Genomic DNA, 23,092 nt, shown 5'->3' with positions numbered 1-23,092 from the left:
CATGGCCCGTCCCCCAGCGGTGGGGGGCACAGACGGCGGGACGGGGGCTCTCCGATGGCCCGCCCCCCAGCGGTGGGAGGCTGGGCCTGGACTGCCCGGTGCGGTGACAGTCTGAAGCAGCACGTGGCACAGGCGGATGCGGGGCCTCCGATGGAAGGGGGCTGGGTGCTCTGTGCACGGACCGGGTCATGCCTGCACCTGCCCGTCGCTCGGCAGATTGGCAGGGCCTGTGCGTGGGAGGCAGCCGGCAGCAGTGCCATGTGCCGCCACCTCACAGCCAGGCGCCCCTGCTTAGTGCTGTTTGTTAGAACCACCCCCAGAACCTCACTTAAGCAAAGGGGTTTGTTCCCATGGAGACAGGCATCCTTTCTCCATGGCAACCTGAAATCCCAAACACCAGTGGGACGGGAGTGAGTCATCGTGGCCATTGGGAGGCACCCTTTCACAAGGGGACCCCAAGGTGGACAGTTGAGCAACTGACCACAGACTGAAAGGTGCCCCAAGGGGTGGGGTGGGGGCGGGGCGGAGGCTTGGGCAGAGGGGGAGGAGGCAGGCCCCCTTAACCCCTTCCTTCCCACCCGGGGTCCGAGGCGGCTGCCGCGGGAGCTCAGAGGCGGCAGGCCTGCAGCCGGAGCACAGGCCGGAGGGATCCCTGCCCCCCAGCCGGGGCAGAGCCAGAGGGAGTGGTTAATGGACACACAAGAGTTAACTGGCGGGTGTGACCGGCCCGCCCTCAGGAAGTTACTCACCAGCGGGAATGCTCTGCCTGGGGCCGGACTGCCTTCCTGAGTCCCAGAAGTAACCGAGGAGCTCCCCGCCATGGACGCCCCCGGGGAGCCAGGCGCAGGCCCCCCCGGAGCCCCCGGCCCGTCAGACTCTGCGCCCCGGCTCCCGGAGGGAGAGAAGTTGGTGGAGCTGGAGGGCAGCCTGGGGGCGGGAGGGACCGGGCGGTGTCCCAGGGCGGGAGGGGGCCAGGGCTGGGCCGGGGGCTCAGACAGTGCCTGCCTCCAGGCCCTCCCAGGACCCGCTGTACGACGTGCCCGGAGCCGGCGGCGGGCAGGCCGGCGGGCCCCGGCGGCCGGGACGCGCGGTGAGCCTGCGGGAGCGCCTGCTGCTCACGCGGCCGGTGTGGCTGCAGCTGCGGGCCAACGCGGCCGCCGCGCTGCATGTGCTGAGGACCGAGCCCCCGGGGGTGAGTCTGCCGTCCGTGCCCGGACGGTCCCCCGGAATGGCCCCTGGACTGGTCCTCCCCCCGGACGGTCCCCCGGAATGGCCCCCGGACTGGTCCTCCCCCCGGGCTGGTCCTCCCCCCGGACGGGCCCCCGGAATGGCCCCTGGACTGGTCCTCCCCCCGGACGGTCCCCCGGAATGGCCCCTGGACTGGTCCCCCCCGGACGGTCCCCCGGAATGGCCCCCGGACTGGTCCTCCCCCCGGACGGTCCCCGGGACTGGCCTCCCCGGGACTGGCCTCCCCGGGACTGGCCTCCCCGGGACTGGTCCCCCCGGACTGGTCCTCCCCGGACGGTCCCCCGGGACTGGTCCCCCCGGACTGGTCCTCCCCCCGGACTGGCCTCCCCGGGACTGGTCCCCCCGGAATGGCCTCCCCGGGATTGGTCCCCCGGACTGGTCCCCCCCAGACTGGTCCCCCCGGGCTGGTCCCCCCGGGCTGGTCCCCCAGACTGGTCCCCCCGGACTGGTCCCCCGGAATGGCCCCCCGGACTAGCGCCCCGGGACTGGTCCCCCCGGGACTGGTCCCCCGGAATGGCCCTCCCCGGACTGGTCCTCCCCCCGGACTGGTCCCCCCGGACTGGTCCCCGGGACTGGTCCCCCCGGAATGGCCTCCCCGGGATTGGTCCCCCCGGACTGGTCCCCCGGGACTGGTCCCCCGTACTGGTCCCCCTGGACTGGCCTCCCCGGGATTGGTCCCCCCGGACTGGTCCCCGAGACTGGTCCCCCTGGACTGGCCTCCCCGGGATTGGTCCCCCGGACTGGTCCCCCCGGACTGGTCCCCCGGGACTGGTCCCCCTGGACTGGCCTCCCCGGGATTGGTCCCCCCGGACTGGTCCCCCGGACTGGTCCTCTCCCCGGACTGGTCCACCCCGGACTGGTCCCCTCCCGACTGGTCCCCCTGGACTGGCCTCCCCGGGACTGGTCCCCCCGGACTGGTCCCCCTGGACTGGCCTCCCCGGAACTGGTTCCCCCCGGACTGGTCCCCCCAGACTGGTCCTCCTCGGACTGGTCCCCCGGACTGGCCCCCCCCCGGACTGGCCTGCCCCCGGGACTGGCCGCAGAGGGGGAGGGAGAGGAGCGGGCACGGAGGTCCTGAGCGCCAGCCCCTCGGTCCTCAGACGTTCCTGGTGCGGAAGTCTAACACCCGCCAGTGCCAAGCTCTGTGTGTCCGGCTGCCGGAGGCCGGTGGCCCTTCCTTCGTGTCCAGCCACTACGTCCAGGAGCGCCCCGGGGGTGAGCGGGGTGGCCCGAGGGACGGGGCTGGAGCAGAGGCCGGGCCGGGGGGCCAGAGAACAGCCTCACTCCCGTCTCCCAGGCGTCTCCTTGGAGGGATCCGAGCTCGTCTTCCCGGACCTCGTCCAGCTCATCTGCGCCTACTGCCACAGCCGGTGAGCCCGCCCAGGTGCTGCAGGGGGGACACCCTGTCCTCCCGTCCCCCACCCCAGGCACCTCACTTACCTGCCCCCTCCGGCCTCAGGGACATCCTGCTGCTCCAGCTCCAGCTCCCCCGAGCCATCCGCCAGGCGGCCACCCACAAGGAGCTGGAGGCCATCTCCCATTTAGGCGTCGGTAAGGCCCCTGCGCCCATTGCACAGGTGGGCAAACTGAGGCCGGGGGAAGGGGAGGCGCTCCACACAGCCTGAGCCTGGATCTCGCCCTCCTCTGGGCACCCCCCCCCCCTGAGGCCCAGGTGGGTTCTCTTCTCCAGAGTTCTGGAGCTCCTCCCTCAACGCCAAGGCCCCGCCAGGCCCCTCCGAAGGCCCGCTGCTGCCCCGGCTGAAGCCGCGGTCCCCGCAGGAGCTGGACCAGGGCTCCGGGGCCGCCCTGTGCTTCTTCAACCCCCTGTTCCCGGGGGACCTGGGCCCCACCAAGCGGGAGAAATTCAAGAGGAGTTTCAAAGTGCGCGTGTCCACAGAGACCTCCAGCCCCCTGTCCCCGCCGGCCGTGCCGCCGCCCCCGGTCCCCGTGCTGCCCGGGGCAGCCTCCGGCCAGGCCACCGAGAGGACGCCCCCTCGACAGCTGCTGCGGAGGGAGAGCTCGGCGGGGTACCGGGTGCCAGGGGGCGCCGGCACCAGCCTCCCGCCCCTGCCCTCCCTGCAGGAGGTGGACTGCGGCTCCCCCAGCAGCTCCGAGGAGGAGGGGGCGGTGCAGGGCCGGCCGGGGAGCCCGGCCACCTCGCCCTGCCTGAGCCGCCGGCGCCGGCCGCTGCTGCGCTCGGTGAGCTCCGCCTTCTGCTCCCTGCTGGCCCCCGAGCGGCAGGTGGGCCGGGCGGCCGCGGCGCTGGTGCAGGACCGCCACTCGGCGGTGGGCCAGCTGGTGCAGGACCTGCTGACCCAGGTGCGCGCCGGCCCCGAGCCCCGGGAGCTGCAGGGGATCCGGGAGGCGCTGAGCAGGGCCCGGGTCATGCTGAGCGCCGAGCTGGGCCCTGAGAAGCTGCTGCCGCCCACCAGGCTGGGTGAGACTCCAGCCCCGGCTTTCTCTCAACCTCAGTCAGCTCTTCCCCGGCCTCTCCCTCCCCTCCCCTCCCCTCCCCTCCCCTCCCCAGGCCGCCTGTCCCCCCTTCACCAAATTTCATTCCCCACTTCTCCCCCCCGCTGTCTCACAAGGTCCCGCCTCCCCCTCACCCCTGTCCCGCTGGACTCCGCGCCCCCCCCCCCCCGCCCTGGTCCCTGGCCCCTGGCCCCCCTGCCCTGGCCCCCGGCCCCCGCCCCCTGGCCCCTGGCCCCCCTGCCCTGGCCCCCGGCCCCCGCCCCCTGACCCCCTGCCCTGGCCCCCGGCCCCCGGCCCCCGCCCCCTGACCCCTGACCCCCTGCCCTGGCCCCCGGCCCCCGCCCCCTGACCCCCTGCCCTGGCCCCCGGCCCCCGGCCCCCGACCCCTGACCCCCGACCCCCGACCCCCGCCTCCCCGCAGAGCGCGTCCTGGAGAGGTCCCTGCACCGCTCGGTGCTCAAGCCCCTGCGGCCGCTCCTGCTGGCCCGCCTGCGGCGCCGGCTCTCCGCCGACGGCTCCCTGGGCCGCCTGGCCGACGGCTGCCGCCTGGCCCGCGCCCAGGGCCCCGCCGCCTTCGGGTCCCGCCTGAGCCTGCCCGCCCCGGCCGAGACGGAGCAGGTGCGCCAGAAGCTGCTGCAGCTGCTCCGCGCCTACTCACCCAGCGCCCAGGTCAAGCGGCTCCTGCAGGCCTGCAAGCTGCTCTACACGGTCCTGAGGACGCACTTGGGTACACTCCCTGCCCCTGCCACCCCCCACCCCCATCCCCCGCCATCTCACCCCCCACCTCCCCCCCACCCCCCCACCCCCGCTGGTCCCCGCCGCCTCCCCCGCCTCCCCCGCCGGCCCCGCGGTCAGAGGCAGGCCCTCCGGCGGGTGGGGGAGGCACAGCTGGGGAAGGTGGGCCCCGCCCTCCCAGCTCACAGGCGCCTCACTGAGGCCCGGGGGGTGCAGCCCCCTCTCCGCTCGCTGGCGGTGCCCCAGGCCTGGCCGGCGGAGGGAGGGTCGCTGTCCAAGGCCAGGAGGCCCTGAAGCCCCCCCCTCCCCCCAGGAGAGGGCGCCGGGGCGGACGACTTCCTCCCGCTGCTGAGCCTGGCCCTGGCCCACTGCGACCTCCCCGAGCTGCTGCTGGAGGCGGAGTACATGTCCGAGCTGCTGGAGCCCGCCCTGCTCACCGGGGAGGGTGAGGGTCCCGCCGCCTCCCGCCCTGCTCACCCGGGAGGGTGAGGGCCCCCCCCCCCCCGCCCTGCTCACCGGGGAGGGTGAGGCCCCCCCCCCTCCCGCCCTGCTCACCGGGGAGGGGGAGGCCCCGCCCCCACCTCCCGCCCTGCTCACCGGGGAGGGTGAGGGCCCCCCCCCCTCCCGCCCTGCTCACCGGGGAGGGTGAGGGCCCCGCCCCCGCCCTGCTCACCGGGGAGGGTGAGGCCCCGCCCCCACCTCCCGCCCTGCTCACCGGGGAGGGTGAGGGCCCCCCCCCCTCCCGCCCTGCTCACCGGGGAGGGGGAGGGCCCCCCCCCCCCCCCCCGCCCTGCTCACCGGGGAGGGTGAGGCCCCGCCCCCACCTCCCGCCCTGCTCACCGGGGAGGGGGAGGCCCCGCCCCCCCCTCCCGCCCCGCTCACCGGGGAGGGTGAGGGCCCCCCTCCCCCCGCCCTGCGCACCGGGGAGGGTGAGGGCCCCGCCCCCGCCCTGCTCACCGGGGAGGGTGAGGCCCCGCCCCCCCCTCCCGCCCTGCTCACCGGGGAGGGGGGGGCCCCGCCCCCACCCCCCGCCCTGCTCACCGGGGAGGGTGAGGCCCCGCCCCCGCCCTGCTCACCGGGAAGGGTGAGGCCCCGCCCCCGCCCTGCTCACCGGGGAGGGTGAGGCCCCGCCTCCCGCCCTGCTCACCGGGGAGGGTGAGGCCCCGCCCCCACCTCCCGCCCTGCTCACCGGGGAGGGGGAGGCCCCGCCCCCACCTCCCGCCCTGCTCACCGGGGAGGGTGAGGCCCCGCCCCCGCCCTGCTCACCGGGAAGGGTGAGGCCCCGCCCCCGCCCTGCTCACCGGGGAGGGTGAGGCCCCGCCTCCCGCCCTGCTCACCGGGGAGGGTGAGGCCCCGCCTCCCGCCCTGCTCACCGGGGAGGGTGAGGCCCCGCCCCCGCCCTGCTCACCGGGGAGGGTGAGGGCCCCGCCGCCTCCCGCCCTGCTCACCGGGGAGGGGGAGGCCCCGCCCGCCCTGCTCACCGGGGAGGGTGAGGCCCCGCCTCCCGCCCTGCTCACCGGGGAGGGTGAGGCCCCGCCTCCCGCCCTGCTCACCGGGGAGGGTGAGGCCCCGCCCCCGCCCTGCTCACCGGGGAGGGTGAGGGCCCCGCCGCCTCCCGCCCTGCTCACCGGGGAGGGGGAGGCCCCGCCCGCCCTGCTCACCGGGGAGGGTGAGGCCCCGCCTCCCGCCCTGCCCCCCGGGGAGGGTGAGGGCCCCCCCCCCCCCCCGCCTCCCGCCCTGCTCACCGGGGAGGGGGAGGGCCCGCCCCCCGCCCTGCTCACCGGGGAGGGGGAGGGCCCGCCTCCCGCCGGGCGGGGGGAGCAGGACAGGGGGCAGCGTGTCACCCAGCCCCCTCCTCACCCTCCCCTCCCCGTGTCCCAGGCGGCTACTACCTGACCAGCCTCTCGGCCAGCCTGGCCCTGCTGAGCGGCCTGGGCCGGGCCCCCGCGCTGCCCCTGAGCCCCTCGCAGGAGCTGCAGCGCGCCCTCAGCCTGTGGGAGCAGCGCCGCCCGCCCGCCACCCGCAGCCTCCAGGTAACGGGCCCTGCCACCCCCCGGACAGGCCCGGCGGACAGGCGGGTCCTGCGCCCCCTGCACAGAAGCAGCGCCCCACGCAGAGCATCGGGAGAGAGTGCGTCCCAGGTGCCGGCGCTGCCCAGGGCTCTAGGCGCTCAGCCCGAATCCTCAGAGATAGGCCATCGCTGCCCCATTTCACAGAGGAGGAAACGGAGGCGTGGCCTGGAAAGGGATTGGACACGGGGAAGGCTGAAGCCTCAAATCCTGGCTTCCAGCCCCAGCGGGGCCCCTCCGCTCCCTCACCAGACACCATCCCTGACCTCCACGTCCCCGCCGCCCTCCTCAGACTGGGTGAAGAGGCCACACTGTAGCCAGGTCCTGGGCCCAGATCCGGGCTCTGCTCCTTTGGGGTTGTGGGAGCTTGAGCAAGTTCGGTAACTAATTTGAGCCTCAATTTTCTCATCCATAAAATGGGACAGTAGGACCTACCTCCTGGGACTGATAGGATTAAATGAGCTAAAACCAGGGTGCATGCTCAGGACACAGTTAGCTCCATCTGAGTGTGCGGGCCAGGCTGCCTGCGTGTGACCCAGCAGCCTCAGCACATCCCTCCCCTCCTCGGGGCCCCCTAGGGCTCACCTTGTTCAAAGGCTGTTTCCAGTTGGTTCTGCAGAGCCGAAACCCGGGCCTCGAGCTCTGCAACCACATACGCTCCAGGCGAGGCTGAGTTTCTGTTTCCCTGCACAGCGCCTCCTCCGGGTGGCCTACCAGGACCCCGGCAGCGGCTGCACCTCCAAGACCCTGGCCGTGCCCCCCGGGGCCTCGATTGCCACCCTGAACCAGCTCTGTGCCGCCAAGTTCCGGGTGGCCCAGCCGGACGCCTTCGGCCTCTTCCTGTACAAGGAGCAGGACTACCACCGCCTGCCCCCCGCAGCCCCGGCCCACCGGCTGCCCACGGCTGGCTACCTCGTCTACCGCCGCCGGGCGGAGCGGCCGGAGCCCCTGGCCGCCTCCCTGGGGGCAGCAGCGGAGGCGGGCAGCGGGGAGCCAGAGGCGGGAGGCGGGGAGGAGGGGGCGGGCAGGGAGACGGGGACATCGAGGCCAAAGCCAGCCCCTGTGACAGCTGCTGGGCAGGAGGAGAGCCAGGCGGGGGGAGGCCCTGCTCAGCCAGGCGCGCCGGAGGCTGAGGGAGGCCGGGCAGCAGAGGAGTAGCTGGGATGGCCGGGGGCACTGGGGGCAGAAAAGGAGCCTGCTGAGAAGGCCTTCCGAGGCCCCAGCCCCCCTCACTCTGAGCTGCCATGCCTCTGACACTCATCTCTGCCCGCCTGCGGGGGAAGCGCCTGGACAGCCGCACCTGCGGCCTCGGAGTGAAGAGGGGCCTGGGGGCCCCAGACCAAGGCCCAGGGCCCTCTGCCTCTGCCGCTCTGCCTGGCCGGCCGGCGGCCCTCCACGCTGGGCTTTAAGGCCGTGGAGGACTCCGCCTGCCCCGGGTGTGAGGACTCAGGAGGCAGCAGGGGCTGGGGCCAGCCCTGCTCCAGGCCCCTGGGGGGCTGGACCTCCAAACCCCAGCGCCCTCACATGCAAAGTGGGGGCGCAGTGCCAGCCTGTCTGCTCCCAGAGCGGAACTAGGCCAGGGGAGAGGGAGGGAGGGAGGTGGGGTGTCCGCCTCGCCCCCTCCAAGGGTCAAGGGTCGTTCGCTGCCCTTGCTGAGGCTGATCCCCCAGTGGAGACCCCGAGGGCAGGTCCCGCTGGAGGGAGCAGCACCCAGTTCCATCTTTCCCAGGATGGACCCTCCTCCCGGGCCTCGGGGCCTCGCGGGGGGCCTCCGGGGGGAGGGGGGGCGGGGACGTGGGCAGGAAGGCGGCTTTCAGATGGTCCGGGGAGGGCCAGGAAACCATTTCTCTGCCCTTCACTCCTCGGACCTCTCAGGAGCGTTAGGGAGTTAGTGCTCTTACCCACTGAGTCCGGGAGAGTGCCTCCTGAGTGCCACACCGAGGCCATTAGGGGCCCCACCCCAGCCGGGCATCAGGTTCCCGCTACTCCGAGCCCTGCTGAGCCACCAGGAAGTTAACCTCACGGCCCCACAGAGCAGGCAGCAAATCTGAGCAAAGAAAGTGCCGGCGGCAGCCGCCAGGGGGCGAGAGTGGCCCAGGAAGCCGCTGAGTGGGTGCCGAGGGGAGGGTGGCTCCCAGGCTTTGCGCGGGCAGCCAGCCACGGGGCACTGGGGGCAGCAGGGCTGAGGCGGGGGCCCTCAGCTGCCTCGGGGTCAGCGGCCGGACCCAGCCAGCCTCGCCGGGACCACCACCTGGGAAGGAACTGTCCGTGGCTGGAGGAGGACCCAGCCCGCTGCACACCAAGGGACATGGCCCGCTCCTCGGAGGGGACGGCTGGGGGTGGGAGGCCTGGACATGGGGCAGACAGACCAGCCAGATGCAGCCCGGGGGCGGGGCTCCCAAATTCCCACTTCCACCCTCTCCCCCAGCTTCTCCCCGCTCAGGGACTCTCCGCTTGGGGCTTTTGTGTGCCTCTCCCCCGCCCCACTCCCACCCCCACCCCCACCCCCAGCCTCGCTCAGTGCTGGACACTCCTCAGGCTCAATAAACACTGTCCTCTGACCGGAGTTTGGTGACACCGAAGGGCGATGGGTGGGGAGCTGGGAGGTCAAGGGAGGGCTGGGGCTGGGAACCAACCAGGGTGCTGCAAGTTCAGAGGGGGAGGAGGGCCTGGGGGCGGCAGGCACTCGGAGAGCCCGGGCCGGATGGGGAGCAGACCCTGGGCCTGGCGGAGGCTTCTGGGCTGTCTCGGGGCCTCTGCACGCCGCTCTCGCCCCTTCCCCCGCGGAGTCCTGGTTCCTGGCTCTGGGAGTTCAGCACCGCGGGCGCGCACACCACACACACACTCACACACACACCAACACACACACACCACACACATACACACACACTCACACACATACATACACACACACACCCCACACCACACACATACATACACACACACCACCACATACACACACATACATACACACACCACCACATACACATATACACACACACCACACACATACACACACACTCACACACATACACACACACACCCCACACCACACACATACATACACACACACCATACATACACACACACCACACACACACATACATACACCACCACATACACACACACCACCACATACACACACCATACCACACACACACACACACACCACACATACACACACCACACACATACATACACACGCATCACATACATACACACACACCACCACACACACACACACCACCACACACACACACACATACACACACTCACATACACACACCACACACACATACACACACACCACATACATACCACACACATATACACACCCACACACACATACATACACACACACATATATATATATACACATACACACACACACACACCATACACACACACACCACCACCACCGCCCCGCAGTGGCTCAGGCTCAGCAGAGCACTGCCAGGCCCTGCCTCCTCCTGGGTGTTTGTCTTCTTAAGAGATTCTGGCTCAGGTCGGGCAGGTAAATCAGCATAAACAAGGGTCACCATGCAGGTGTTGGGACTCTGGGCAGGGAAGGCACCGATAGGCTGGCCTAAGACTGATCTCGTTATCCCCATTTTACAGGTGAGCAAACTGAGGCTTGCTCAGGGAAAGGGGCTTGTTACAGGGCTCGAACCCCAGGGTCTGTGGGTCCACAGAAGGACTCTTTACTCATCCCCTCGGCAATCATCTATGGGGTGTCTGTCTGGACCAAGCACCCCGGCCAGAGGGAAATGTGATGTAACCCCCATCTCACAGAGGACGCCTCAAAAAAAGTCGAATTACGGAGTCATTTACTAAAAGCCAGCGGCAGAGGAGGGAGCGAAAGCACTCCGGACCTCGCAGCCGGGCAGCTCACCACGCCTGGCTCATGTTGGCAGAAAATCACAAGGGTATCGATGACATCTTTGGGTCTGGAATGAGGAACCTGTTTCCAGAGAAAAAGCGTTTTCACAGAAGCAGAATCTGAGAGGCTTAGCTATCTCGGAATCACTGAATCACCGGAAACGCATCACCATTATCTGGGCCACCTGGACAACTGAGCGTAAACGATCCAGATTCTGGGATCCCTGAGTCAGCAGGAACACGCCATCTGAAGCCTTTTAGGATGATCTGAGTCGGGGACCACGGAGTCGACCGGAACTCAGTTATCTGTAGCTGCTGTGAGGATGTAGGCAGGTAACTGAGCGCCCGGAGGAATGTCCCGATGACCAGTGAGGTCACAATCCATGGGACATGCAAACCATCACCACGGAGTATGGGATGGCATACCTGGGCTCCGAAAATCAAAATAACTTTTAAATGAGGACAGAACCCAAAGCAGCAAGGTTAGAATATTAAACAGCAATGTTTACCCAAGGGTGGCTGCCACCATCCTCAGAGACTGATGAGGTCTGGGGAGGAATCAGAGTCTGCGCCTGGCGGAGGAGGCGGGCTCTGCGAGGGCCACGCCTGCCGGGGTCCAGGGCGCCTGGACCTCGCAGGAGCTCCCACTCCCTCCCTCCCCGGCAGCCGCCGCAGGTCCCTGAGGGCTTGTCCATTGTCTGTCTGCCCCGCCGGAAGGCCGCGGCCAGGTCGGCCTGGTTCCCGTAAGCCTGGGGCCTGAACAATGTCGGCCGGAAGCTGGCACTTGGAGCCGAGTAAGGCCCCGGGAAGACTCTGCCTGGACGGTCCTCGCAGCTCCGGGCGCGGGCAGTGCATTCTCCTCCGCCACCGCCAGGCGGCGAGCGCGCGCCGCTCCGGGCCTCCAGCCCGGCCCCCGCTCACCTGGGGCCGCCCGGGGGCAGGGTGCCCAGAGGACCAGCCCCGCCTGATGCGGGGAAGGGGCAGCCCTGCAGCGGGGCCGGGGCCAAGCCAGGGACCGTCCTGCAAACGGGGATCCCGAGGCCAGAGGTCGGAACGTGCTGAGGGAGGGGCTGCCCACTGCCAGGGCTTAATGGGCCAGGCGGGCCCGGGAGTCAGGGCGTGTGGGCTGGCCCGAGGGCCCACTGGGGGGGGGTGGGCAGGAAGGCAGTCCACGACCCCACCCTGACCCACCTTCAGCACCGAGCGCTCAGCACCCTGCCTGGCTTCCAGGCCCAGGCCCACACCCAGAAGCACCCTGACTCACACTCGCTGTGGGTGACGCCTGCCTGCCACTCCTGTGAGGAAACCCGGGCCAGAGTGCTGGGGGCACCCTGACAGGGTCACTGTGCCCTGCCGGACGGACACGGGCACACACCGGCCCCCCCCTCCGGCCCACAAACATCCTGGACCTTCAAATTCAGCTACTTCCCCTGGGGCTCAGACTGTGACTCCCTCACACACACACACACACACACACACACACACGGACAGGCTGACACACATGTGGTGACCTGCTACACAGAAACCTCACAACACACCTAGCGGTGCAGGACTGCCTGGCGCACCGGTCCCTGCTCAGGCACGGCACACAGGCACGGACACCGAGGCCCTCACAGGCACAGACTCAGAGACACACGCGCACTCCTTATGCTTCTGATCGCACAGAAGAGAGCCAAGCCCTTCGGACTAACCTCACTCCCAGCCCGAGCCTATGCCAGCCACCACTCAGCCACCCTGCCCCATGGTGGGGGCTGGAGCTGCTGGGAAGACCCCTGTGTGGGGGGCGGCGAGCCCCCTGGCCAGGCGGAGCAGGAGCGGCCGCTGGGTGGGGAGCCTGAGCTCATCAGATTCCAGCCGGGGTGATTCACCGGAAGGGCCTGGGGAGGACGGAGGATGGGGGGGCAGGCTCAGGGACTGGGACTTCGGGGGCCTAGGTCCTGGGACTTCGGGGGCCTAGGTCCTTCAGACCACAGGGTCCTGGTCCAGAGCAAGCCTCTGTCCGGGAGAGGGGCTTCCGAGGGCGGCCCCGCCTGAAGGCCTGGCTCGGGGAGGGCTGGGGACCAGAGAAGAGCCAGGATGAGACAATGGGCCCCGCCCGCCCGCCCGGCCCCTGACCCCCGCCTCCCAGCCCAGCAGCTGGGTGTCTTCAGGGGTGAGGCCAAGGGCGGGGGCAGGGGTGGGGTGACCTCCATGACCATTTTGGCCCCGTGGGCTCTCAGCCCGAGTGGCCCCCAAGGCCCTGAGGGGCTGGGCCCGCGTGGCCCTGCCAGGCCCTGGGTTAGAGACCCCGCTGCCTGCCCGAGCAGCCTCTGCCAGAGCCCAGAGGATGTTTTCCTGCCAGGCCCCTGATGCTGAGGACCGAGCCGCTGTGCGCTGTGCGGGTGACAGGAAGAGAGCACGGGGCTGGGCAGAGCGGGGCGCAGGAAGTGCCTTTCTTGGAACTCTGCACCAAAATAGCCGCCTGTCCCCTCTCCGGGTCTCAGTGTCACCGCGGGAGGTTGGTGTCTCCAAGGAGACCTTCCCCGGGGAGGGGCCGGACTGACCCGAGTCTGGCTTTCGCCGCCACCTCCCCCGCCTCCCACCCGCGGCCCCCCCATCCCTGCCTCAGGCTCCGCTCCGCTTTGAAGTCCTAACATAAATATCATGTCTGCTTGCGTTCCCCTTCCCTGCCGGTCACAGCCCCCAGCCCTGGCTCCCGCCCCGCCGGCCAGCTCCCTCCGGGGGTGTGTGCCAGGGCCGGGGAGGGAGCCGGGACCACCCAGGGAAGGTGGTGAGCCAGGGACCCTGGTTAGGATCGGGGAGCAGAGTGGGCAGGACACCAGATGGAGAGGGGAGACAGGGGCCAGAAATCCACCAGGTGACAGTCCGGGGACAGGGCAGGGAGAGGCCGAGGCGGGCAGGAGAGCTGGGGCCGCTGACCCAGAGAGGGGAGGGAGGGGAGAGGGAGGACGGGCCCAGGCGAGTGAGGGAGGGAGAGGGCGCTGGGCAGGAAGAGAAGGGGCAGTTCCAGGGCCAGGGGCTGAGACGGGGCAGCAGCGGGCAGACCTGGTGGGAAAAAACGTCCCTGAGGGGCAGCCAGGACAGGGGAGCCCTCAGCAGACTGAGAGGAGCTGGTCACCCAGTGACCGGCCTCTGATGGGGCCGGAGTCCACCCCAGAGGTGCCCTCCACAGGCGAGGCGGCGTGGCAAGGAGGGCGAGCTGGGCTTCCAGGGCTGGGCCGGCCTCGAGGGCCCTCCACGCAGCTCCAGCGGCGATGGACAGAGGGAGGGGGCACGGTGAGGACCGGGAGCCCCTGTCCCGGTTTAGGCTCTCCATCTCGGATGGTCCTGCTCCGCCTCCAGCTGCCAGGTGGCCTGGGCCTGCCTTGTCCCTCTCGGGACCGTGTGCACGTCGGCTCCAGGACTCCCTTTCGTGCGGGCAGATGGGGCCAGATGTGCAGGCCAGGCATCTGCCAGTGGAGGGACGGGGCCCCAGCTGGGCCCAGGCTGGGCAACCTGGGAGCAGCCCTGCTTCTCCGCTCACAGCTGTGGGCACAGGTGTGGGCCCCGGGGACTCACACCCATCACCCAGCTGTGCACACACAGCGAGGCCGGCTGTGCAAGCACACACAGGGTCAGGCACAGACACCGGGCACACCCGCCAGCACCCACAGCCCCCTCCAGCTGTCAGGAGCCTCTTCCCCGGGGGCCCAGCTTGGATAACACCCCTTCTTCCCGAGCCCACCTCCCCAGACCTGCCTCTCCCACCCTGTCCAGTCCATGCACCACCCCCTTCCCACGGGGCTCTCCCATCAGAAGCTCACGGGGTGCGGCCCGGCTCTCCCCGACTCTCATCCCTCCCCCCTTCTGCCTGGGACTCTCCCACCTCCTCTCCTGCGGCTCCCACCCAGCGGGCGCTCCCGCCCACCCGGTGGCGAGGTGGTCCGGGAAGAATGTGGAAGGAGGAGGGGGATGGGGCCAAGGGCGGAGGAAGGAGGTGATCTGTACACAGAGCAATGTGCCGGCTCAGCAGCCGGACTGCCAAGGCTCTCTCGGATGCCTGCCCAGGGGGCGCCCCTAATCACACTCGACCCCCCCATCCTGGTTGTTCCACTGGGCCCTCTGCAGGCCGCCCCTCTGCAGGCTGCCGGCACCCCACCCCACGGCGCACACACAGCATCCAAAACCGCCATCTGGCTCGTCCCGGTAGCTGGGAGACAAGGCTCCTCCAGGGAGAGTGGGCTTCTGTTTTCAGGCGCCTCTTGTTTCTCTCTCTGTGTCTCTTTTTAAAATGTATTTTTATCGATTTCCGAGAGGAAGGGAGAGGGAGAGGGAGATAGAAACATCAATGGTAAGAGAGTCATTGACCGGCTGCCTCCTGCACACCCAACACTAGGGATCAGCCTGCAACCTGGGCCTGTGCCCTTGACTAGAATCAAACCTGGGACCCTTCAGTCCGCAGGCCGACGCTCTATCCTCTGAGCCGAGCAGACAGGGCTCATGCGTCTCTTGAGGGGAGCTCACCCCATCAGGGCCATGATCAGAACGGGGAACCCCAGATTCTTGACCCCCTGTGTGAGCTGAGCCTGACATCCGAGCAGTCTCCACCCGGCAGGGAGGCACTGGCCTCGGGCCCAGCTGAGGGCAGGCTGTGGTGGGCATCGCGCAGGAGCCAGCCAGAGGCGGCCGAGTGGCCCGTCCACCTGACTGCACTCCTGCAGGCCCACGGAGCCGCACTCTGAGATTGCCGTTCACCATGGCAGCGGCTGACTGTGAACTAGCACTTCCCCTGAATCCAACATCTCATCCACACAGCCATCCCCATAGCCATCTATCCATCCACTCACTCCTCCATCCACCTGTCCATCTCTCTACCACCCATCCATCCGTACTGATGCTTTTATCTAACCACCCTTCCACCCATCCGTCCACCCACCCATCCATCCACCCATCCATCCGTTACTGATGCTTTTATCTAACCACCCTTCCACCCATCCGTCTGTCCACCCATCCATCCGTCCACCCATCCATCTGTCCATCCACCCATCCATCCGTTACTGATGCTTTTATTTAACCACCCTTCCACCCATCCATCTGTCCACCCACCCATCCATCCGTCCACCCATCCATCAGTCCACCCAGTCTCCTGCTTCCACCCTCCGGTCATCCATCCATACCTCCACCTCCCCAGCCTCCAGGCATTGCTGCCTCAGTTAGCATTTTCTCTGTGCAGTGGGGGAACTGAGATGAGTCGGGCTGAGCAGGACCAACAGGAAGAGTAAGACCACCAGCCCCTCTCACCCCAGACCCCTGGTGCTGTGCCCCTGCCTCCGCCATCCTGGCGAGGACAGGAAGTTCTTAGACTGCCTCACCCTCACCGCTCCCAACCTGCCCGGGGCAGGTGAGCGCCGGGCACCCACCCGAGCTGGGCACCCAGCTCTGCCTCCAGCCTCACTTTCTATCTACCAAACCCTTGGTTTTGTTGGGGGGAGGTGCTCCCCACTGCTCCTCACCATGGTTCCCATTTCTTGACTCAAGCTTCCCTCCATTTGAAGTAGGCTCAGCGGGGCCATCTGGAAATTGGCCTGTGACCCTCCTCCTCCTGCTTCCCCTGCCTGCCCCCAACCCCTCACCCCAACAGGGCTGCAGTCCTGACCTCTGGTCCGCCACGCCCACTAGCCAGACGCCTGCAGCCTCCCCTCAGACGCCCCAGCTCTGGCCACTGCCCCGATCATGACTGGGCCTGCCACACCCTTGGACCGGGCTCGGGCCGCCCTCAGGAGCCTCCAGAGGCTGCCTCCCCCAGCCTGGCCCGCCCTGCTGCCCAGCTCTCCAGCCAGCTCCCTCCCTCGTCCCGGACGATTGCAACAATAGCTGTCCCTGGCCTCCAGTCCCCTCTCCACCCATCGCACACCAGCCGCAGGGCGCTGTCCTGCTCCTTCCCCTCGGCCCCACAATAGGGGCCAGCCTTCCAGCCAGCCTCTCCATCCTCACCGTCCCCCACCGTCCGCACCCAGCCCGGGGCGTCCTCTGTACTCTCCGCACATCTTGGGCTCCTCCTCCTCGAGCCCTGACTAGGCTGTGCTTCTTCCCGGCATGCCTTCCTCCCACCCTCATCCCTCGATGTCATGCCTGACTCTCAGGCTGCGTTCAAATGACTCTTCGGGGCGCGGCAGCAAGAGAGGTAGAAGAAGAGCCGGCAAACCGCCCTGGCGGAGCGCTCAATGGTTAGAGCATCAGCCTGCGCACCAAAGGGCTGTGGGTTCGATTCCCAGTCAAGGAAGGGCCCATGCCTGGGTTGCAAGTTCGATACACCTCGCTGGGGTGTGTGCAGGAAGCAACCAATCAATGCATTTTTCTCACATCAATGCTGCTCTCGCTCCCTCCTCCCTCCCTCCCTTCCACCCTCTCTAAAAATCAATGGAAAAATATCCTCAGATAAGGACATCTGCGGCTCCCTGGCCTCATTCTCCCTGTCTGCAGAAGGCCTGCCTGCTGATTTTCCGGGACCTCCCAGTCCTAGGATGGTCTGCTCCTGGGGAAGGCTGGGGAAGTGGAGGAAACAAGTGAGCTGTGGCTCAGGCGAATCCCTGTGAGCCAGGCTCCTTACTTCACCAAGCCTCATTCATTCATTTGTTCATTCAGCACATCTATGGCCAGCTGTCCGGGCTCAGACAGCGGCCCTGCCCTCCCGGAGCCCACAGTCTCCTGGGGCAGGCGTTCTCCCTGAGGGCATGTTGCCCGCAGGAGGAATGCCAGTGGACGATGTCTGGACCTTTTTGGTTGTCTCACTGGAGACATCCTACTGGCCACTGGGTAGAGGCGAGGGATGATGCTAACGTCCCAGAAAGCACATTCGAAGGAATAATTGCCCAACCTGCGCAGGAAGACAGCCAAGGAGGGAAATCCCTGACATTGAGGGGTTCAGGCCCACAAGGAAGTACATGCCACTTTAGACAGTGATAAGGGCAAAGGAGAATCATGGAACTAGGCTGGGGCCAGGGAGCCCGAGGGTGGGGGAGGGGAGGGGGTCAGGGACTGCCACTGGGACTGAGACCCGAAGGGAGTGAGGAGGCAGAGCATCCAAATAACTGCAGGAAGCCCTAACCGGTGTGGCTCAGTGGATAGAGCTTTGTCTGCAGACTGAAGGGTCCCAGGTTCGATTCCAGCCAAGGGCATATGCCCCAGTTGCAGACCCATTATTTTCCTCTCTGAAATCAATAAAAATACATGAACAACAACAACAAACCCCAAATAACTGCAGGCAGCGTGCTCCGGGTGGGGCAGAGCAGGGCAGAGGTACTGAGGAGAAATGATCCTGTGAGTTTCAGGAACAGCCGGAGCTCCGGAGCGGCTGGAGAGGGGCAGGTGGGGGGTAGGTCGCGTGGGGCCGGCGGCTGTGGTGGAGAACTGGGCCTTTCCTCTGAGTGAGATGGGGGCCTCGAAGTTTCTGAGCAGGACCTGACTGAACGGGGAGCAGGCAGAGGGGCTGGGGAGAGGCTGTGGTGAGAACCTAGATGACAGACGGCAGTAGGGGCCAGAGGAGGAGGTCAGAGAAGGTGGTGAGAATCAGAGTCTGGTCTGTTTTGAAGGGAAGCCCAAGGACATGCTGAGAGACGGGACTCGGGTGTGGGAGAAAAAGAGTCAGGATGAGCTCAAGGCTCTGGGCCGGAGCCAGGGGAGGCTAGCTGTCCATGTTGTGGTTCCTCACAGAAGCCGGTAGGCCTTGTCCATGCTTCACATGTGCCCAGAGGTAAACCTCGACAGCACCACCTCTGGGCACAGAGCAAGCACCTCCAAAGCCCTGGTCCTCCGGGGCCGCCCTGGCCCTGGAAGGCGGGTGGCAGGGCCGCCCTGGGCCCACCCCCGCCCAGATTCGCTCCGAAGACTAAGGAACACTTGCCTCATGCTTTGCAGCTGACAAAGCACATTTGCAAACACTGAGGGCTGTGATACAATAGCCCCTTGAGCAGCAAGGCCCTGACTCATTACCCCCGTTTTTCAGATAAAAATGGAGACCCAGAGAGGGCTAGCGACTCCCCTGCAGGCACACAGCCCCCCAGTGGCAGTGAAAAACGTGGAGGAGCAGAAGCTCTCCCTCAGGTCCCCACTCCCAGGTCCAGCTGCTGCCAAGAGCAGTGGGCGTGCACGGGTTAATCTGACAGCCAGCTCCCCGGGGACCATCCTGGACCAGGGCCTCCAGAGGCCTCCGCGAGGGGCAGGGGGAGGACCCTGGCCAGGCCCCGAGGACAGGGAGGGCTCCACACATGCGATGCCTGTGTCATACACACGTGTGTGTCGCTGTGTGCCCCATGCCCATACATGGTCTCTCACCAGTTCCCTGGGGGCAAGCCCTGCTCACCCCCGCAGCCTGCCCTCCTGAGAAGCATTTCCTGTTTGGGGGCGGCCTGCTTTCCCTCCAAGCCCAGGTTCCCAGGCCCCCAGGCTGAGCAGAGGTTTCGGGAGAGCGGCCGCTGTCCCTCCTCCTTCCCCACACCCCCCAGGCCCGCTGGAGCAGGAAGCAGGGGTGAGGGGGAGGTTGACGCAGGAGCTAAGGTTATAAACGAGGGACTGGAGGCGTCTGGGCCTGGCCCTGGCCGGTAGCTTGGCTAGTTGGAGTGTCATCCTGACCGAAGCTGAGGCTGCATGTCCCCACAGACACCTACAGAATCAACCAATTAAGGCATAAGCCAGCGGAGCAACACATTGATGTTTTCTCTCCCCCGACTCCCTTCCTCCCTTCCTCTCTCTCTCTCTCTCTCTCTCTCTCTCTCTCAAATCAACACATAAAAATTTTTTTTTAAGAAGTCTGTGCATGCTGTGATCAAGGGACTCGCTGCCATGTGCTGAGGCATGTAGAATGTGTGTGCACCTGGGGTAGCATGTGAGAGCACGTGAATGTGTGGGAAGGGGCTGCAGGCCTGCGTGGGTCTGTAGTGAGGGGAAGGGCTTACATGTCAGACTATGTGCAAACCTGGTCCACGGAGAGAGCTCTCGGGTGGGGAGAGGAGCATGCACACATGTGTAATGTGAAGGGCATGAGTCAGAGCATGTTTCCACATGCATGGCAAGCTGTTGGCCTGGGAGCTGCTCAGGGGTGTGATGAGATTGGTGTGTCCAGATTTGGGTCACGGCCGGTCTCTGGGAAGTGACCTCACCCCACCCAAGAGCCCGGGGCTGCGCTGGGTTTTCCGAGGGTCGTCCAGCCTCTCCAGGCAGCTGGTGACTCCCGCCTGCGAGTGCTCCCGCTCTCCGCCCCGCCCCCCGCCCCAGCGCCCCCTGCCCCTGCCCCGCCCGCCCGCTTCCTGCTCGGGCCGCCCCCCCGGGAGCGCAGCGGGAGCTGGCGGCCGCCCCAGCCCGCTCCTTACAAGGCTTGGGTCCGCGGCCCGCCCCGGCCCGCCCCCGGGCCCAGGCCCGCCCCCTGTCAAGAGCGGCCGCGGCCCGGGCCCGGGCCAGTCGGGGGGCGTCGCGATGCTGCTGCGCCTGCTGCTGGCCTGGGCCGCCGCGGCGCCCGGGCTGGGCCAGGCGCCCTGGGCCCCGGAGCCCCGCGCCGCCTGCAGCCCCGGCGGCTGCTACGCCCTGTTCCCGCGGCGCGGCACCTTCCTGGAGGCCTGGCGGGCCTGCCGCGAGCTGGGGGGCGACCTGGCCACGCCGCGCACCCCCGAGGAGGCCCAGCGCCTGGGCAGCCTGGTGGGCGCCGGCCCGGCCAGCGGGCTGCTGTGGATCGGCCTGCAGCGGCAGGCCCGGCAATGCCAGCCGCAGCGCCCGCTGCGCGGCTTCACGTGGACCACGGGCGACCAGGACACGGCCTTCACCAACTGGGCCCAGCCCGCCTCCGCCTCCGGCGCGCCCTGCCGGGCCCAGCGCTGCGCCGCCCTGGAGGCCGCCCGCGAGCACCGCTGGCTGGAGGGCTCCTGCACGCTGGCCGTGGACGGCTACCTGTGCCAGTTCGGCTTTGAGGGCTCCTGCCCGGCGCTGCCGGAGGAGGCCGGCCAGGCCGGCCCCGCCGTCTACACCACGCCCTTCCAGCTGGTCTCCACCGAGCTCGAGTGGCTGCCCTTCGGCTCGGTGGCCGCCGTGCCCTGCCGGACGGGCAGGGAGGCCTCGGTGCTGTGCGTGCGGCAGCCCGGGGGCGGGGTGAGCTGGTCGCGGGCCGGGCCGCTGTGCCCAGGCGCCGGCGGCTGCAGCCCGGACAACGGGGGCTGCGAGCAGGAGTGCGTGGAGGAGGCGGACGGCCTGGTGTCCTGCCGCTGCTCCGAGGGCTTCCGGCTGGCGGCGGACGGGCGCGGCTGCGAGGACCCCTGTGCCCAGGCGCCCTGCGAGCAGCAGTGTGAGCCGGCCGGGCCGCTGGGCTACAGCTGCCACTGCCGCCTGGGCTTCCGGCCGGCGGAGGACGAGCCGCACCGCTGCCTGGACACCGACGAGTGCCAGATCGCGGGCGTGTGCCAGCAGATGTGCGTCAACTACGTCGGCGGCTTCGAGTGCTACTGCAGCGAGGGCCACGAGCTGGAGGCGGACGGCATCAGCTGCAGCCCCGCCGGGGACGGGGACGCGGGGGCCCGGGCCTCCCCGGGCCTCGGGGAGCAGCTGCTGGAGGACGGAGAGGACGAAGATGACGAAGATGACGGAGGGGAGGCCTGGGAGGACTTCGATGACGGCTGGACAGACATGCCCGGGCTGCCGTGGATGGGGGCCACACGGCCCCCCGACTTCGGCCTGGCCTACGGGCCTGGCTTCCCGGAGGACCGGGAGCCACAGATGCTACACCTGGACCCCACCTGGCCGCCCCCGCTCGGTGCCCCCAGGGCCCCCCATCACTCCTCAGTGCTCTCCGTCACCCGGCCCCTGGTGGTCTCGGCCACACGCCCGACACTGCCCTCTGCCCACCAACCTCTTATCATCTCTGCCACACGCCCACCCTTGGCCCCGGCTCCGGGGCACCCTAAGGTCCCGGCCATGCACCCAGCTCTGCGCCCTGACCACTCGTTCCCCGTGATCTCCGTCAACTACCCAGATCTGCCCTCTGTCCGCCAACCTCCCGTTACCCCTGCCCCTCAGCACCCTAGGGTCCCGGCCATGCACCCAGCTTTGCACCCTGATCAGCGGTTCCCCAAGATCTCCGTCAACTACCCAGATCTGCCCTCTGTCCACCAACCTCCCGTTACCCCTGCCCCTAGCCCAGCCCGGCCCTCTGCCCCTCAGCCCCCAGCCATCTCAGCCAAACACCCTGAACTGCCCACTTCCCCCCAGTTCCCCATGTTCCCAGACGCCCAGGTGGTTGGCTCCCAGGCCACCACCCATTGGCCTGGAATCCCAGCTGGCCACACCCCTGTGGCCACCGCCCCCAGTGCTCACCAGTCCCCTGTGACCGCAGATGTCCCGGCTCTCGGAGCCCGGGCCACCCACCTTCCCAGAACCTCCGCTCCCCAGCCTTCCCTGAGCACTACCTCCAGCTCCCCCGCGGCCCCTGCCCATCGAGTCCCTGTGCCTGCTGCCGCCCAGCCCCCAGGCCTCCCCGCCCCCCTGCCCCCTCGGAGCCCCAGGAACCAGAGTGCCCCGTCCAGCCCCGCACACGCTTCCTCCAAAACCCCGCAGGTCCCCAGAGCGGGCGCCTCCCCTCCCACGCTGACCCCAATGCCCTCAGCAACCCCCGCAGCGGCCCCCACGGCCCTGGGGGAGGCCAGTCCTGCAGGCCGGAGCCGGAGGGATGACCGGTGGCTGCTGGTGGCACTCCTGGTGCCCACGTGCGTCTTCCTGGTGGTCCTGCTCGCCCTGGGCATCGTGTACTGCACCCGCTGCGGCCCCCATGCGCCCAACAAGCGCATCACGGACTGCTACCGCTGGGTCACCCACTCGGGGAGCAAGGGCCCCCCAGAGCCCACGCCCCACCGGGGCAGCCTCACGGGCGTGCAGACCTGCAGAACCAGCGTGTGACGGGCCCCGCGCCCCACTCCGTGCGGGGAGGGGAAGGGGCGCTCATTGGACACGTGGCCCAGATGACACCAGTGACCATGGGGGTCGCCCAGATGGACAGAGGGCTTCCCGCTCCCGGGCACCGCCCGGCTCCTCTCGGTCAACCACTAGACCTGACTCATGGGAACTCTGCTCCGTGGTCTGGCACCTACGACAGAGGGGCAGCCGAGGCCCCAGGACTCAGGGTGGGTGCTGGGTGTTCTCCAATAAACCGGGTGCCAGCCGCCCCCAGGCTCCTAACCCTGAGGGAAGGGTCTGGGAGGATGCAGGAAAAAAGCAGGGGAACTGCCTTCGGCTTGGCTGGGCCCCCAGGAAACGAGGGAAGACCCTGGAAGGGAAGGTATGCTTCAGAGATGCGCAGGGCGTGGGAGCGCAGAGGGCAGAGCCTTGCCCACGGTGACCCAGAAATCCAGGAAACCGGAGGCTTGGGTGGAGAATTCCATATTTGTGCTTTCTACCAAAACCCCAAGAAGGCAGGGCTGAGCCTGGGAGAGGGCTCTGAAAGGAAAGCTTCTGCTGAGCTGGAGCCAAACTGGGGTGTCCAGGTTAAAGGTAAGCCTTGGGCCCGGTGATGCTGGGGTGGAGGGTCTCATGGGTGAGCCGCTCCTAGCTCTCCTCTGGTAATTCCCTCCCCGGCCCTGCAGGCTGCCCTGCAGCTGGTGGCTGGGCTCGGGTCACTCAGGGTGCCACCCCTCCTCTGGAGGACTCCGGGCACTCCTCCTGCTGCCGGGAGGAGG

The 23,092-nt window shown here is 68.3% G+C and overlaps 2 protein-coding genes across 2 annotated transcripts; both read left to right on the top strand.

The window, feature by feature from the left end:
* The first annotated feature begins 675 nt into the window (after positions 1 to 675).
* Positions 676 to 8,285, top strand: RIN1 (Ras and Rab interactor 1). Its single transcript, XM_036416539.2, is given in 12 exon segments — positions 676 to 905; positions 1,012 to 1,192; positions 2,349 to 2,463; positions 2,546 to 2,618; positions 2,708 to 2,799; positions 2,939 to 3,685; positions 4,142 to 4,447; positions 4,769 to 4,900; positions 6,337 to 6,488; positions 7,218 to 7,539; positions 7,542 to 7,593; positions 7,595 to 8,285. Coding segments are annotated over 12 exon segments (2,346 nt in total). The 5' UTR covers positions 676 to 819; the 3' UTR covers positions 7,683 to 8,285.
* An 11,521-nt stretch (positions 8,286 to 19,806) lies between these two features.
* CD248 (CD248 molecule) lies at positions 19,807 to 22,579 on the top strand. Its single transcript, XM_036416534.2, has one exon. It carries the CDS (start codon positions 19,854 to 19,856, stop codon positions 22,314 to 22,316), a length of 2,463 nt encoding a protein of 820 aa, XP_036272427.1. The 5' UTR covers positions 19,807 to 19,853; the 3' UTR covers positions 22,317 to 22,579.
* Positions 22,580 to 23,092: the final 513 nt, after the last annotated feature.

Source organism: Pipistrellus kuhlii, unplaced genomic scaffold (assembly GCF_014108245.1).
Source record: "Pipistrellus kuhlii isolate mPipKuh1 unplaced genomic scaffold, mPipKuh1.p scaffold_m20_p_56, whole genome shotgun sequence".
NCBI lineage: Eukaryota > Metazoa > Chordata > Mammalia > Chiroptera > Vespertilionidae > Pipistrellus > Pipistrellus kuhlii.
Note: the sequence above shows the minus strand (reverse complement) of the source record. Positions and strands in the feature narration are given on the sequence as shown.